This window comes from Andrographis paniculata, unplaced genomic scaffold, assembly GCF_009805555.1.
Source record: "Andrographis paniculata isolate CXL003 unplaced genomic scaffold, ASM980555v1 Contig21END, whole genome shotgun sequence".
In the NCBI taxonomy this organism is placed as follows: Eukaryota; Viridiplantae; Streptophyta; class Magnoliopsida; order Lamiales; family Acanthaceae; genus Andrographis; species Andrographis paniculata.
The window spans coordinates 4,565,557-4,580,804 of record NW_026137502.1 but is presented as its reverse complement, the minus strand read 5'-3'; the positions used below and the strand labels follow the sequence as shown (position 1 = coordinate 4,580,804).

The following is a 15,248-nucleotide window of genomic DNA, read 5'->3' as shown; positions in this document are numbered from 1 at the left end:
TCTGCATTTGCATCTCCATTTAAAGTGGAACCAGTAAGGCACAGAACGGGTGTGAAGTGTGGGGCCCATGCCTTCCAGCTTTGACTTTGACCCATTTGGGAGGAAAGAAAGAGGACTGATCCAAAATAAAATTAAAGAAAAAATGGGAAAAACTATTATTAATTCGAGCAAAAAGGAAGCAGGAAGAAAAGTCACACTTTCCTACTCGTTTCGCGTCTTTGGACTCGTCCTTTCTGTGAAATCCCAGCAATATATATATCGCCCTCCGCTAGCACCGCCTTTCACAACTTGTGTGCGTGCTTCATCGGACCACCAAATTGTTCCTAGTTTTTTTCAATTGGAGGTCTCTGGGGGTTTCAAAGGGAAGCCGCTTGCTTGATTTGAGGTACGTTGCTTCTGATTCGCCGACGTTTGTTTGTAGGCTTTGTCTGTTTTCTCTCTGTTCTTTTCTTTTCTTCTTGAGCTGGAATTTATCATGTGTTGGGTTTGGGGGTTCTTTGTTGATTCCGCGTTTACGAATTCGGATTTGAATTATTAGTAGGGGTTCGGGGTTTGTGATTCAGCATCCTGATTCGTTGTTAATGATTTTGCGACCTGTCTGGGTGGGGGCGTTGGAGGCCTCGTTGAGGTTTATATCTTTTTGCAGAGAATGTTTTTTATTGCAGAGCTTTTAATTGATTGGGGGTCGTATCATGCTTACCTATCCAATCCTTTTTCCCCAGTTCAAATCCGGGCGGAGCTAGTGATGCTCTATCTTTGTATTTTCTATGGGATGAATTTGAGATTTGCGTGTGGATAGTTGAGATTTGGGGGGTTCTAATCGATGTATTTTGTGGATATGCTTCAGGTTTTGATGTGCGGTGATTTAAAGCGCAGACTCAGCCCATTCGATTTGGAGATGGAGGCTGCTGGATTTCAAGACAAGGGCGGAGTTGTGCATAAATCTTGCTCAAAATTGCTCGAACTGGCGGCGACGGACGATGTGGAAGGATTCAAGTTCGAGGTAGAGGAGAGGTGTTCTGATATTGATGGGGTGAGCTTCTGGTACGGCAGAAGCTTTGGATCGAAGAAGAGGATGGGGTTTGAGGAGAGGACCCCTATCATGATTGCTTCCCTGTACGGAAGCCTAGAGGTTCTCAAGTATATTCTCGAAACCGGGAAGGTTGATGTCAACCGGGCGTGCGGCTCTGACGGCGCCACCGCTCTGCACTGCGCTGCGGCCGGCGGCTCGTGGTCGTCCGTCGAGGCTGTGGGGCTGCTGATCGATGCCTCCGCGGATGTCAACGCCATTGATGTGAATGGGAAGAAGCCCGGCGACCTGATCGCGCCGTGCGTAAAATCGTGCGGCAGCTCGAAGAGAAGAGGGGTGCTGGAGATGCTGTTGAATGGAATCAAAGTGGAGACCGGCGATCTGGAGGGGGAGGGGGAGGAGGGGGGAGGGAGCAGAACGCCTCGGGCGGAGAAGAAGGAGTACCCCGTGGACGTGTCGTTGCCGGACATAAACAATGGGGTGTACGGCAGCGACGAGTTCCGGATGTACAGCTTCAAGGTGAAGCCGTGCTCAAGGGCCTACTCCCACGACTGGACCGAGTGCCCCTTCGTGCACCCCGGCGAGAACGCTCGGCGCCGTGACCCGCGCAAGTACCACTACACCTGCGTCCCCTGCCCCGAGTTCAAGAAGGGCAGCTGCGCCAAGGGTGACGCCTGTGAGTACGCCCACGGCGTCTTCGAGTCGTGGCTGCACCCCGCGCAGTACAGAACCCGCCTCTGCAAGGACGAGACCGGCTGCTCCCGGAAGGTGTGCTTCTTCGCGCACAGGACCGAGGAGCTCCGCCCGCTCTACGCTTCCACTGGTTCCGCCATGCCGTCGCCCAAGTCCGTGGTGGCCAACTCGATGGACATGACAGCGTTGAGCCCGCTGTCGCTCGGCTCGCCTTCTCTGATGCTGCCCAACACCTCGACCCCGCCGATGTCTCCTTCGGTGGTTGCTTCCTCGTCGTCCCCGATGGGTGGGTGGCAGAACAAGGTGAACCTGACCCCGCCGGCTCTGCAGCTCCCGGGGAGTCGTCTCAAGGCTGCTTTGAGTGCAAGAGACATGGACTTGGACATGGAGCTGCGCGGATTGGACAAAATCCACACGCAGCAGCAGCGGCAGCAGCAGCTCGAGGAACTGGCGAGCTTATCTTCGCCGTATGGCCGAATGGGGGATTTGAAGCCAACTAATCTCGACGATGTCTTTGGGTCCCTCGACCCTGCTCTGCTGTCTCAATTGCAGGGGCTGTCGCCGAAGATCAGTGGCTCCGGCAGCTCCGCCCAGCTGCAATCCCCGACCGGCCTTCAAATGCGGCAGAACATGAACCAGCTCCGAGCGAGCTACCCTTCGACGGTCTCGTCCTCCCCATCGAGGAAGTCCCCTGCAGCATACGGATTCGACACCTCTGCTGCAGTTGCTGCGGCAGTAATGAACTCAAGGTCAGCTGCCTTCTCGAAACGCAGCCAGAGTTTCATCGATCGCAGCGGTGGTGGTGGTGCTGCTGCTAGCTATCGCTCGAACCTCTCGGGCTCGGCTAGCTCAGCAAGCCTGATGCCGCCGAAGCTTTCGGAGTGGGGCTCCCCCAATGGGAAGCTAGAGTGGGGATTCAACGGGGAAGAGGCGAACAAGCTGAGGAAGTCTGCGTCGTTTGGGTTCCGAAGTGGTGGCAACAATGTTATTACCCCGACCTCTCCGTCGGTGGCCGTGGCTGCAAGCATTGGCGATGAACCCGATGTCTCGTGGGTCAACTCACTGGTGAAAGACGTGCCGTTGCAGCAACAGAGGCAGGGAGGCGGCGTCCACGACACAATGCCGCACTGGTTCGACCAAATGTACATAGAGCAGGAGCAGATTTTGGCGTAAGCAGCAGCAGCAGCAGCAGCGAATGTCGACATCGAAGATGATCTTAAATTGTTATTCTTTCTGATTCTTAATTCATACATTATTGTTACATGTTTTAGTTAGTTAGTATATTGGAAGCAAACTGATGAAGACGAAGGAGGAGGAGGAGGAGGATGAGGATGAGGATGGATGACATTAGGAGGGATATATTTTTTAACTTATTTAATTCTTTGTTCAGAGAAGAGAAGAGAAGAGCGACCTAGTCTAGTCTATTCTATTCTATTCTTGAAGCTATATGTCTATGGAAATGTAACCCTCGTAGTGTGTTTTCTTGGTTGCCATTTCACAATAAATGTGCATTTTGATCATCAAATGTATCACTACTTATTTTTCCTTGAAAAAACTCTTCACTCCAAATTCAATGGGAAAGTAGGAATGTTTTGGCCACACAAACTCCTCCCTCTTGCCTTTTTTGTTTTTTTTGGGACAAAAGATATAAACAATAATGATGATGCTGCAAGAAATTTATTATTGCCACTCCCCAACTGAACTGATCCCTCCTCCTTCATTCAAATAAATATATACTTAATCATTATATTATTTTCTACTTTATCAAAATTGTTTCAAAGTTTATTAAGCAGCAATAATAATAATCATCATAAAAGTTTGCAAAGTGGGAGTCACTATCCACCCCAAAATAATAGACCTGTCAAGAATGGAAAAAACAGTGATGATCCCACTAAATAATTCATACACACACACAATATAAGTAAATAATAGATACAACGTGTGTGTGTGTGTATGTGTATGTATGTATTAAAGAAGGTATGAATGATTAAATATTTAAGTTGAGAGGAAGATGATATCAAAAGCACGAAGAATAAGATCAGTGATCACTGCAAATCCATCTTTTCCATTTTTTTAAAAAAACATTTTTTCCTTCTAAACTATTAAGTATAAAGTGAATTATAAAATGAGTACTGTTTTGTCCCTTATGATTTGTGTTGTGACTTAAGCATGGAGTTGTGGAATTAATTTGAAAAGATATGACTCAATCTATCCCAATATGCTTGTTAGCTTTTATTTTTCCTTTTTTATTTAAAATAATCTTACAAAATAAAATTAAAATGGTAATAAATGAATAATTAGTAGATACACAAGAAGAAAAAATTGCAATTAATTTTTAACATTCTAAATTAAAATAATAAAAAGGTTCCGTTTATACATGAAGTTTTTTAAATTCTTGATTCTATTAATTTATGATAATTTTTTTTTATCATACAAATGTGACATTAAATATTTATTTTTTACTATTTATTAAAACTTTCTTGCAAAACTCTCAAAAAATTTATTTAAACAGAGGTTTAGTAACGTTGAATTAATATTTATAATTCAAGATTTCAACCGAGTCCAATTTGCACTGATTTTTTTGTTGGAATTTGGTCTACACACGCAATTTGAATGTGTTTCTCAAGTGGGTTTGGGTTTCTTTTTTCTCTTTCAATAGTTTAATTAATTAATTTCGGATAATAAAAATAATAATAGATAATACTAAAACTCAATCATGTCAAATTTGAACAAAGAATAGGCAGATTTTTGTGATCCAGGATGTCGGAATTTTGAAACATCCAAGGAGTTCAACACCGGGTATATCCACACCGTCCACATCTGGTCAAGTCGTCAAGATTCATCTGGTTTTTACACTCCCGGATCTCCTCAAAACAAATGGAGTTGGTCTCTGACTCGGATCTTGACGTCACACTCAACGATGAAAACGAAATGTAATCCGCACCGTCCAGGGTCCACACCACCACCAACGGCGTGGATTCAATCAGGAGCGCAGCTCCTGATGGCTCCCAGAGATAAATTTCCGCGTGTGGACCCCATTGAAATTAAATAAGTAGTAGGAGTATATATTTTTTCTATATTATAATTGCGTAGCATAGTATAGCCGCCCTAGCAACTTTATTCTCATCTCTCCACCACAAATTTTTTAGTTAGAAATTCTAATAGTTAAAAGAAAAAGAGAATTATGAGTGTATTCGTTTCGAATTTATTTTTTATTTTTGGTTATGAAAAAAAAATTATAAGTCTTTTATAAAAAAATGTGATGATCATATAATAAAAAATTAAAATTATAAACATAACTTATAGATGTATTGATCTAAATTTTAATTTGATAATATTATAGTATAATATTTTATAAAAAAAAAAATATAGCATATTTTTATTAAAATTTCTAGTCCAAACTAAATCAGAATATTTTTAATTTAAAATAAAATACAAACAACTTTTTATCTTTTTCCCCTCCGACTTTTCTTTCAAACAATAAATAATTAATTTATTAGTTCCCATCATCTTTTATCCTATTATTTTTAAGCATAATGAATTTATTTGTTTTTTTTTTAATATTATTTATTTTATATAATTTTTAACAAAAAAAATATTTTGTAAGAAATATTATAATAAAATATTATTCAAATTAAAATTTCAATTAAAAAAACGCATAATTTCAAATTAAATTCAAACACATCTATTCATCCAACACCAAGATTGTGATTTTGTATGCTTATGTTTCTTTTTAGCTCGAATTGAATTTTGAAGTTTAAATTTATTATTTAAATGATATTTAATTTGATGGTTTATAAATAAAACAATATCTTTGAAATATAAAATGTAAATAAAAAAAAATGCACACAAACGCTAAAGTTTTTAGAAATATTTAAGTTTAGTTACAATTATAAAGATTTCGTATAAAAATACAATATTTTGACAATTTAATTTTATTACATTCAAAAAAAAAAAAAAAAATTGTTTTTATAAATTTTTGGAAATATAAAATCAAACTTTTTTTTTTTTTTTGACTTTTGCAATTTTGTTTCTAGTTATTTTTTAAATTAATTCCAACGGGCTTATTCAATTAAGTTTGACAACGACTATCGAAATAGTGGGAGAAGATTTCAAGAATTCTACTATTCAAACCCATTTATCTATTTGGGCCTTGTAAAGTCGATAAACAAAACAAATGGGCCCAATTTCCTAACCTCCTAAGTGGACGGGTTTTTTTATATTGAGGTGGCATCGTAGAGATTTATCTCGAATTCGAAATTTCCATCTTGGGGAGGTCCAAGTAATTCATCAAAAAATATTTTCCAATCTTAAAGGACTATCTTAGAACACATTTCACCATCGGAATTGTACGTGTAGGATTGGAACATGGCATGGCAGAATCTTGCAACTCTGATGATGTTTATAAGGAAGGCCTACTGCAATGCAAATATGGAAAGATTACTCAATCAAAAGAAAGCACTGGTAATTAAATTAAGAGAACAATTTCTTCATTTCTTTGTATATGATACAATAATTGAATGGTTGCTGTCTCCATTTGTAAAAAGTGGTATCATGTTGATGTTTTCAATCGCTACTTAAAAAATAATTATAGAGCATAAATAAAACATGCTGATATATATATATATTTGTAGATTTGTTGTATGTAAATATATTAATCAATAACAATAGGAATTGTTATTTTATTGAGATATTTGTATTATATGAATATAAATAATACTATTATATAATACCGATTAGTGCATGCATGATGTGTTTTAAAATTTTGAAAAAGAGATACAATTAATTAATTAAATAGGAGGGTGTGATTATTTGGATAGATTCCTTAAGCCCATAAAAGAAGTATGATAGCCAGGTAAGCAGTATTAAATTGGAAAGTAGGCTTTTTAATGTGTGTGTGTGTCTGTCATGTCATGTAGTATTAAAATGAATCAACAACTAACGTTAATTAATAACTCTAATAATATTATAGTATAAACATCAATTTAATATTCCAGTAGAGCAGAGCAGAGCAGAGCAAATACACAAACAAGCAAGTTTCCTGTAATTTTTAAGAAATTCCATGCTAGAGCTAGAAAGAGCTTCCTTTTTCAAAGAAATTTGTACAATATTTATTTACCATGTTTTCTAAGCCTCATTTTTAAACCAAAGAATAAAACTTGTCAAACCACACGTATACAACAATAATGTATATTAGTATTTCTTTTAATTGGGATAACAAAAATCTTGCTTACATTTAATCTGCACATCATTTTTGTAATCCAAAAATACCTCTCTATTATACTCTCCTAAAAAAAAATTGATAAAAGTAATTCAAAGTTAAGATCGAGCTCACACTCACACTCACACGGCATGATCAAGGCTCGATGCATCAATAATAATAATAATAAATCAAGTTCGATTCGATTCCTGCTGTTAGGAAGAGGATTCCTTGGCAGCAGCAGCAGCAGCAGCAGCAGCAGCTACTTGGGGATCGGTTTGATAATAGACAATGTCGCCGGTGTCGCTCACATAGTGATCCTTCTTCATGCTTTTTTGAAGGATCTCCAGCAAGTGAAGTGGAAGGGGCCCTGACTTCTCCGGCTCTCGGTAGTACTTTCCCAGCACCGGTTTTGCTGCCTCCGTCTGCAGCATCATCATCATCATCATTATCATTATTACCATTACTATTATGCGATAAATTAAATTAAAATGGAACAGTTCATTGAATAGTAAACTGAGACTTACTGCTTCGATCAAATGATAGTGTGGGATTTGCGGGAAGAGGTGATGTACCACGTGCGTCCCTATGTCGTGGTGGATGTTGTTTATCCACCCATAGTCCCGGTCTAGTGTCGTCAAACCCCCTCTTAGATAACTCCATTCCTGTTTTGAGGTAAAATAGTCATTAGATGTAATGTATTAATAAAAGGTCGAAACATTCAATGACAAAACATTAAATATATATATGTTTGTATCCTTTCGCATTAATTCCTTCCAAGCATACCAAAATTTAAATATAACCCGAAAAATAGAGCTACATAAACCACGACGCTAAGATTCATATTCGATTCATTAGGTTTAGATTAGTACCTTCCCACGGTACCATGGAAGCTTTTCGTCGTGGCCATGGTGATGCAAGTAGGTGACTAAATCAAGCCATGCAACAAATCCCTACGAACCAAAATCACAATTTATTCCAACAAGTAGTCACGAAAACAAAAAGGCAATCCTAACAACCAAAAATCTCTCCACGTGGTTGACATACGAAGTAGGCCTCAAACAACACCATGCATTTCTAAAGTATAGAATCGAGATGGGATTTCAGAGGCTTACTAAATAAGGTATCCCATAAAGTTTGAGCAATTGCATCGGTCCCATTAGGAAACACAGTCCGGCGAGCACTCCAACCATCGCAGTCCAACATATTGTTGAGGTCATTACATCCTTTCTCTCATTGGCGACGAAGAGATCGCTGTCCGGATGGAAATGGGAGCCAGTCTTCCCAGGACTTCTCCCCCACTGTGATCAAGTACAGACATGAAAGAACATATCAGACAGGTCGATTAGTTGAAAAAACAAACTGATTTTGGCGCGGATGGACTTACAAGGTAGATGGGATATGCCAGCAGTGGGAAAGGCAATGTGAACCTCAGCTTCTTCGTTATGTTGTCCAGACTATTATAAACTTTCTCTGGAAGCTGTAATAAGATGCAAAAGCAAAAGACAAGATTGGATTCTGTCGAATTTATCGAATCATCAAAAGGTTTTAATGAGATTTGCAAAATAAAAAAGTGAGCTTACAGGGTGCCAAGATTCATCATTCTCAACATGTCCATGGTGCTGATGGTGTGTCCTGTGGCTGATTCTCCTGCAAGATTCGATGAATGAGTTTTTCGAAACTCCATAGCCATAGGCAAAGATTGAGTGACAAACTAAGGATTGGATGGATGTAAGAAGAAAGAACAAACCAGCCGTGGTAAGGGACGAGGATTGACGAATGGAGGAGATGGCCGACAACACTGTTCAATTTATGGCTATTTGAGAAGCTGCCATGTCCGCTGCACAAACAACAATAGGTATCCCAAAAGGGAATGAGAATGGGAATGGGAATGGGAATGGGAATTCAAGAAACCTAATTTGAAAACAAGCATGTGCAAAACCTACCAATCATGGCCAAGGACAAAGAGAGCCCAAAACATGGTGCTCTGAGCGAACCAATAGAGAGGCCACACAACCCAATGGTTGAAGTAGGCGGCGGCGGCGGCCAATCCGAAGACCACAGCCACGTCCCTCACCACATAGCTCATCGACCTCCAAGGGTCCTTCACCCAGCAGTGCTTCGGGATGGCTTCCTTGATGTCCGCCAGTTTGAAGGGAGGGGGCGCCCCAGGGTCGAAGAATTCCTGGCCCTGGCCCTCGCCATTAATGAACCCTCCTCTCCTTCCATGGAGGCTGCTGTTACTGCTCTCATTCTCATTATCTTCTTCTTCTTCGATTGGGTGAACTCTGATTGGAGTACTCACCCCCACAGCCCATCTTCTCACTCGGCTGCTATTTGGGAATGGGAACCACAATGGGGGGTGCTGCTTTACGGCCCTCAGATTCAGCCCCAAATCGGAGGAGGAGGAGGAGGGTCGGGGCTTCGGGTAGAGGAGTTTGGGGAGGGGTCTGAGGCCACATTCAGAGAAAACCAGACTCGCCGCCATTGCGGACGGAGGAGATGGAGATGGAGATCTGTATCTGTATCTGTATCAGTATCAGAACCCACCACCAACAACAACAACAATGGTTCAGCAAGCTTTCATTAAAGGTGCTGCCTGCAGAATAAAAACGTAAGGAAGTAAGTAAATAAATGTGTGGACTTTAGGGCTTCGCAGATTGAACGAACCAGGGCTCTCTCTCTCTCTCTCTCTCTCTCTCGCTGTACGTATATATAGATATGTATATATGTATATTGAATAATGATTCGCTGGAATGAATGGATGGATTATAGATAGGAGGCGAAGTGATAGTGATGATAGGGAGGGAGGGTAGCGTTAGCGTTAGCGTACCAACAGAAGAAGCACCACTACTAGTAGTAAGGATGAATTCTCTCCTCAATTTGAAGATGGAGAAAACTTGCAAGTTGTGGGATTCTCGTGGCCCTCCCCGCATCCACGACTGCCTCCCTGCCTGCTTCGCTCCTTCTCTCTCTCTATATATATACAGCGAGGGGATGGGTCGGCAGGAGAGGGGGTTTCGTCTGAGTTTCCAGTTACTGACTGCGGCTGCGTTGGGTATGGAACGTGATTTTTATGCTCCCATCCCATTTATCTTATTAGTACTATAATATTACTATTGGGTTTGGTCAATTTCCAACACCCCTAATCGTTTTCGTGATGGGACTTTGTTTGGTTTGGTGTGTGAGTGTGAATCTCTTCTTGGGTTGGGTCGGTGGCTCGGCTCGGCTCGGCTCGGTCCACTGCTAGTTTCTTGTGTTTCAGATTCCTTTCAATCTCCACCGTGGGTGCTTTCAGATTGAACGGCACGGATGACTCCTGGGATTAACGCACTTGTGTTTATTTATTTGACTTCTTTGCTTAATAATATTACTTATGCGCTCCACAGTTTTTTAACTTTTACCATTATTTATCCATGATTGTTTTCTTTTTAAATACATATTATACTACATATTTCTTTATCTTATTAAATATTTAATTTATAACTTTCTTAGAAACTCTAAAATTGTAAATTCCTATATCTAACCTAAAGCTCTTATCAAATAAATGCTTTGAAGATGTTTTAATAGAGTACTATTTATTAATAATAATTTAAAAAATAAATATTAAATCATATATAGTATTTTATTTGCGAGATAGAAATTTAGTGGTTAGATTAAGTGAAATAAAATAGAAATTAATTGTTGTGATAATATATACTATACTTTTTTTTATTTGATTGATGTGATAAAATAAGGTATAATTAATTGTTTATTATTTTAGAAGAATTACATGTGAAAAATGCCAAAACAAAAATATTAGCAGGAGATGTGGGATGAAGATAGTTAAGACTTGAGACTCACAAAACCTACATAAAAATACGTTATTCAACGGTTGTTCCATCAAGGTCACTCTTTAATACTTCAACATTTGAATCTTTATCTTGAATCAACATACTTCTTCATTCCCATTGGAAGGGTGATATTTGTTTAATTGCAAAATAATTATATACACTATTTTGATTTGTCTAATTACAAAATAATTATCTTATTTTTTTGCTAGTATGAACATGAACCCTTTTTCTTTTTAACCGATACTAAGTTTGACCATCACATCAGTTGGAGTCGTAAATAGGTCTGATGGCCGGTGGGAAAGACTAACTCTAACGGCAACATATCAATAAGCCGAGGTTAAAATGACAGCAACAACCTTTGCCGGAAGGCCCCACACTTTCTGTAATTGCCAAAAGACACCTCAATAAGTTGGAAAACTGTCAGCCTCCTCCCACAATTATTTTTAAAGTCATCCCACGCTATGTGTATATTAAGTGTCGTCCTCTTCTTGATTAGCAAACCTTTTATTTTATGTAAATTATAATATTGAAAACATGTTTTACATATGACACATTACTTTTCATATATATTTTAATTTCTAATACAAAATACTTTCCATCAAATAAACTTTACAATTTAAAACATCACAACATATCATATATATATATATATATACACACACACCAAATAATTAAATAAGAATTAATTTAAGTTTGGAATTTAAATAGTATTTTGATATAATATTATGAGAAAATCAATATATTTTTATAAAAATCCTGTAAATTGAATAATAAATTTTTTAATATAAAACTAAAATCAAACACTAGATTTAACATTTGTTTTTTATTCAAAATATTACTTAATAATTATTTATTTGAAAATAAAATAAAATAATTAAAAATTGAGCTATCTAAAGTTCTATTTATATATATATTAAAATTCTTAGTACTATTTATTGCTGGTGTTTTTGTTTTTTTAAAAAAAAACCAAATATATCATACTATTATATATTTATTTATTTATTTTCATAAATCATCACATCAAATTCAACCTTTTATTAATTTTTAAACTTTTTCAAAATTTTAAAACTCCAAATGCATATACGTAAATGGAAGGTAAAATTAAAATGACGCAGTTTTTGAAAATGTTTTGCAGTCACCAATTATTGGAATTTGAGAAAACGATTTATCCGAATTTGGGAAAATTGAATTCCGATTGGTGGGCAAGATTGTGCATTGGCTGGATGTGGTCTGTGGTCCCTATCCTATCATGGATAATAAAATTCAATTTAATTATATAATGCTTGTGATCTGTCAGAGTGTGATAAATGATAATACATTTTATTTTATTTACTATTATATGTCAAGCTTTATTATTATTATTATTATTATTATTATTATTATTATTGTTGTTGTTGTTGTTTATAATGTGAAATTCAACGGAATCTAATAGTCTATAAAAAATAAAAATAAAATAAATTCAATTCAATTCAATTGAGTATGACTTTATTTAATTGGATTAGGGTCATAATTAGAGCATATTTAATCTTCATTTTATTTAATTAATAGCGAACCGATCAAATTAGTATTTTAATTACATTAAGCTAATTTATATATGTGTGTGTGTGTAGGAGATGCACCTAAGTTACAAAATGTCGATGGGTTCGATAGAATTAATATCTAGAGAATATATATATAAATAAACATATATATTGAGTATTATGAAAATAAGATATATGTCTACAACGTTAATCTGTCGACGGGTATGAAGGGTTTAGTTGAGATTGAAAAATTATAATTAATTCGACTTTAAGAATTATATTTACTTTTTGCGTGTTAATTATTATATAAAAACGTAATACAAATTATAAAAAAATGACAAAAAATATTTAGGGGGTGTTTGGCAAATAGCTTTTTGAAGATCTTGAATAGCTTTTAGCTGTTTGACTAATCAAAAAGCTAATTTAGGTATTTGGTAAATTAGCTTTTTGGACCCAAAAAGCTAATTTCTGAAAAGCTAACTTATCCAGCGTTTTGAAATAACTTTTTCTGTAAAAAATTTTTCATTCCTTATATGCCCTTAAAAATATATTATAAATTTTACACAAATAAATATATTTTGATTATTTATTAATTACATTAGAATATTTTATTATAATATAGTTTTACTTTTATAAATTTAAAATAATTAATTTTTATATAAAAATTATTTTAATTGTAAAATATATAAATTTATTAAAATTAACATAAAATAAAAATATATAAATATTAATACTTTATTTTTTTATTAAAATTACATTATATAAATTTTATACTAAAAATAAATTAAATTTATTGAAAATTATAAATATAATGAACTAATCGATAACTAACATAATAAATATATACATGAAAAATTTATTATTTTATATTTTAAATTATTTTCAATAAAAAAACTATTTATATATTTTAATAAAAATATATTATTTTTTAAATCTAACTGTAATAAAAATAAATATTTTTGTAACATTTTTACAATTTTCAATAACTAATAACAAAAAATTTTAAATATTCTAAACTAAAAAAAAACATAATTAAATATATTAGAAACATAAATAAAATAGAAATGTCCTCAATTGTCATTTAAAGTATAAACAGCTAATATCAAACGGTTGTTTTACCAAACATTTTAATACAAACAGCTAATCGAATCGGCTAGTCAAACCAGCTAATTGAATAAGCTAACAACTATCAGCTATCAGCTAATTGCCAAACACGCCCTTATACTATATTTTATAATACTGATAGAAGAATATTTGTACAAAAAATTATACAAATATAAAAATATTTTAATGTTAAGTATAATGATACAAAATGTAAATATAACCTTAAAGTCGAATATAAAAAGTATATTTTTATCATTTTAATCTGAATTGATGCATGATAAAAATATATATTTTGATATATTCTAAAATATGAACATCCAACGTCTTCAGGTTTTGTCTGCCACGTATTGTTTGCCTAGTATGATTTGCCTTATCAAACTTTATTTGCAAGCTATTAAGTTTGATCGAAAATTTATCCAAAACATACCTAAAGAATAGTGACTGGGCTTCTCACCTTATAAGAAATAATGATATTAAGAATAGTGAGTGCGTTTCTCACATTATAAGAAGTAATAATAATAATAATAATAATAATAATAGAACAAAAGTTTGAAGTGAGGTCAAACGCTAGCTGTAGTTAATAAATTAAGTGAAGTCAAACCCCTATAATTATAACTACGGACTACTTCCATAATTCAGACACATATGTATTTTTATTATTTCTATTACTACACGTTGTAAAGGACTATTATGTGTTCCATTAACTTTAATATAACCGACCATGCAACATATGTTTGAATTCTTCTTATTATCATTAGGTGATATAAATTAATTTTATAGTCTTTTTTATACCTATAAATTTTTTATGATTTTGTAAATTGAATTGAATTGAATTATAAGGATAAAAAAAAAATCAAGTGTAAAGTAATAAATTATAAGGATAAAAAAAATCAAGTGTAAAGTAACAGTAAAAGAAAAATCACAAACATTCTGAGATAGAGATAGTTTCAAAATAAAAATATTTACAAAGGCGGATGGATGACTCTTATTTTTAACCGCCTTTTTGTCCATCTGTTCACACTGAACCATAAGTATATACCTGTGTTAGGGTAGGGTAGGTAGGATTGCTTGGTCAACAGTCAACACCTCGAAAATTATCGATGGTTAATTATTTATTACTATTTGTTGTTCACATTGTATTTGTTGATTGACTAAAAATAACCAAATAACTTTATAAATTTTCTTATTAATGATATAATTTGTTAATAACTCTCAATTTATATTCTGTCCTGACATGCTTTTGTTAGATTCTTTTTTTTGTTTGTTTGTTAATTAGTAAAAAGCCAATAGAAAAAATTGCCTAACTTAAAAATTCAAAGACATTATAAATAACAAAAGATATATTATGAGATAGAACAACATAAATTATATAAGAAGATTTGAATGAGAAAAAGGAAATAAATGTTAGATAAAATAATTTGAATCAAAAAAATATTTTTTAAAGTAATAGAAAAATAATTTTTTTATTATATTATAAATTATATTTCCTTCATTTTAAATTTTTTGCTTTAGAGTCGGTGTTTAAATGATCAGTTTAGATATATATATATATATAAATATTCTCTTTATTTTTAGTATAAATGGATGTTTTATAAATTATATTTAAAAATTTACAAGAAAAGTAGATAAAAAACAATATGAAGACTACAAATAAACATCCAAAACTATCCATGATCTAAAACTAATTATTATAAAGAATATGTTCTTCCTAGACCTAAAAATAAAATAAAATAAAATAAAGAATGATCCAAAAATTTGATTTTGGCATCACAAGAAAAAAATCGAACTAGGACCTTTAAGAAAAGCCTAAAAAAATCCAAATTGGGTCAACTTGATCCAATTAAATATTGAGTCGTGTTTGGACTTTT

General features: G+C 34.8%; 2 protein-coding genes across 2 annotated transcripts; one reads left to right on the top strand and one right to left on the bottom strand.

Annotated features, from left to right (window-relative positions):
* Positions 1 to 217: 217 nt before the first annotated feature.
* Positions 218 to 3,248, top strand: LOC127244786 (zinc finger CCCH domain-containing protein 29). The gene is made up of 2 exons (XM_051265283.1): positions 218 to 385; positions 848 to 3,248. The coding sequence occupies exon 2, from the start codon at positions 854 to 856 to the stop codon at positions 2,894 to 2,896; it is 2,043 nt and encodes a 680-aa protein (XP_051121240.1). The 5' UTR covers positions 218 to 385; positions 848 to 853; the 3' UTR covers positions 2,897 to 3,248.
* Positions 3,249 to 6,899: 3,651 nt separating this feature from the next.
* On the bottom strand, positions 6,900 to 9,919 carry LOC127244856 (omega-3 fatty acid desaturase, chloroplastic-like). Its single transcript, XM_051265398.1, has 9 exons — positions 9,757 to 9,919; positions 8,870 to 9,522; positions 8,674 to 8,763; positions 8,507 to 8,573; positions 8,311 to 8,403; positions 8,039 to 8,224; positions 7,796 to 7,876; positions 7,451 to 7,588; positions 6,900 to 7,348 (listed from the first exon to the last, which is right to left on the bottom strand). The coding sequence occupies exons 2-9, from the start codon at positions 9,409 to 9,411 to the stop codon at positions 7,139 to 7,141; spliced, it is 1,407 nt and encodes a 468-aa protein (XP_051121355.1). The 5' UTR covers positions 9,412 to 9,522; positions 9,757 to 9,919; the 3' UTR covers positions 6,900 to 7,138.
* Between the last annotated feature and the right edge of the window lie 5,329 nt (positions 9,920 to 15,248).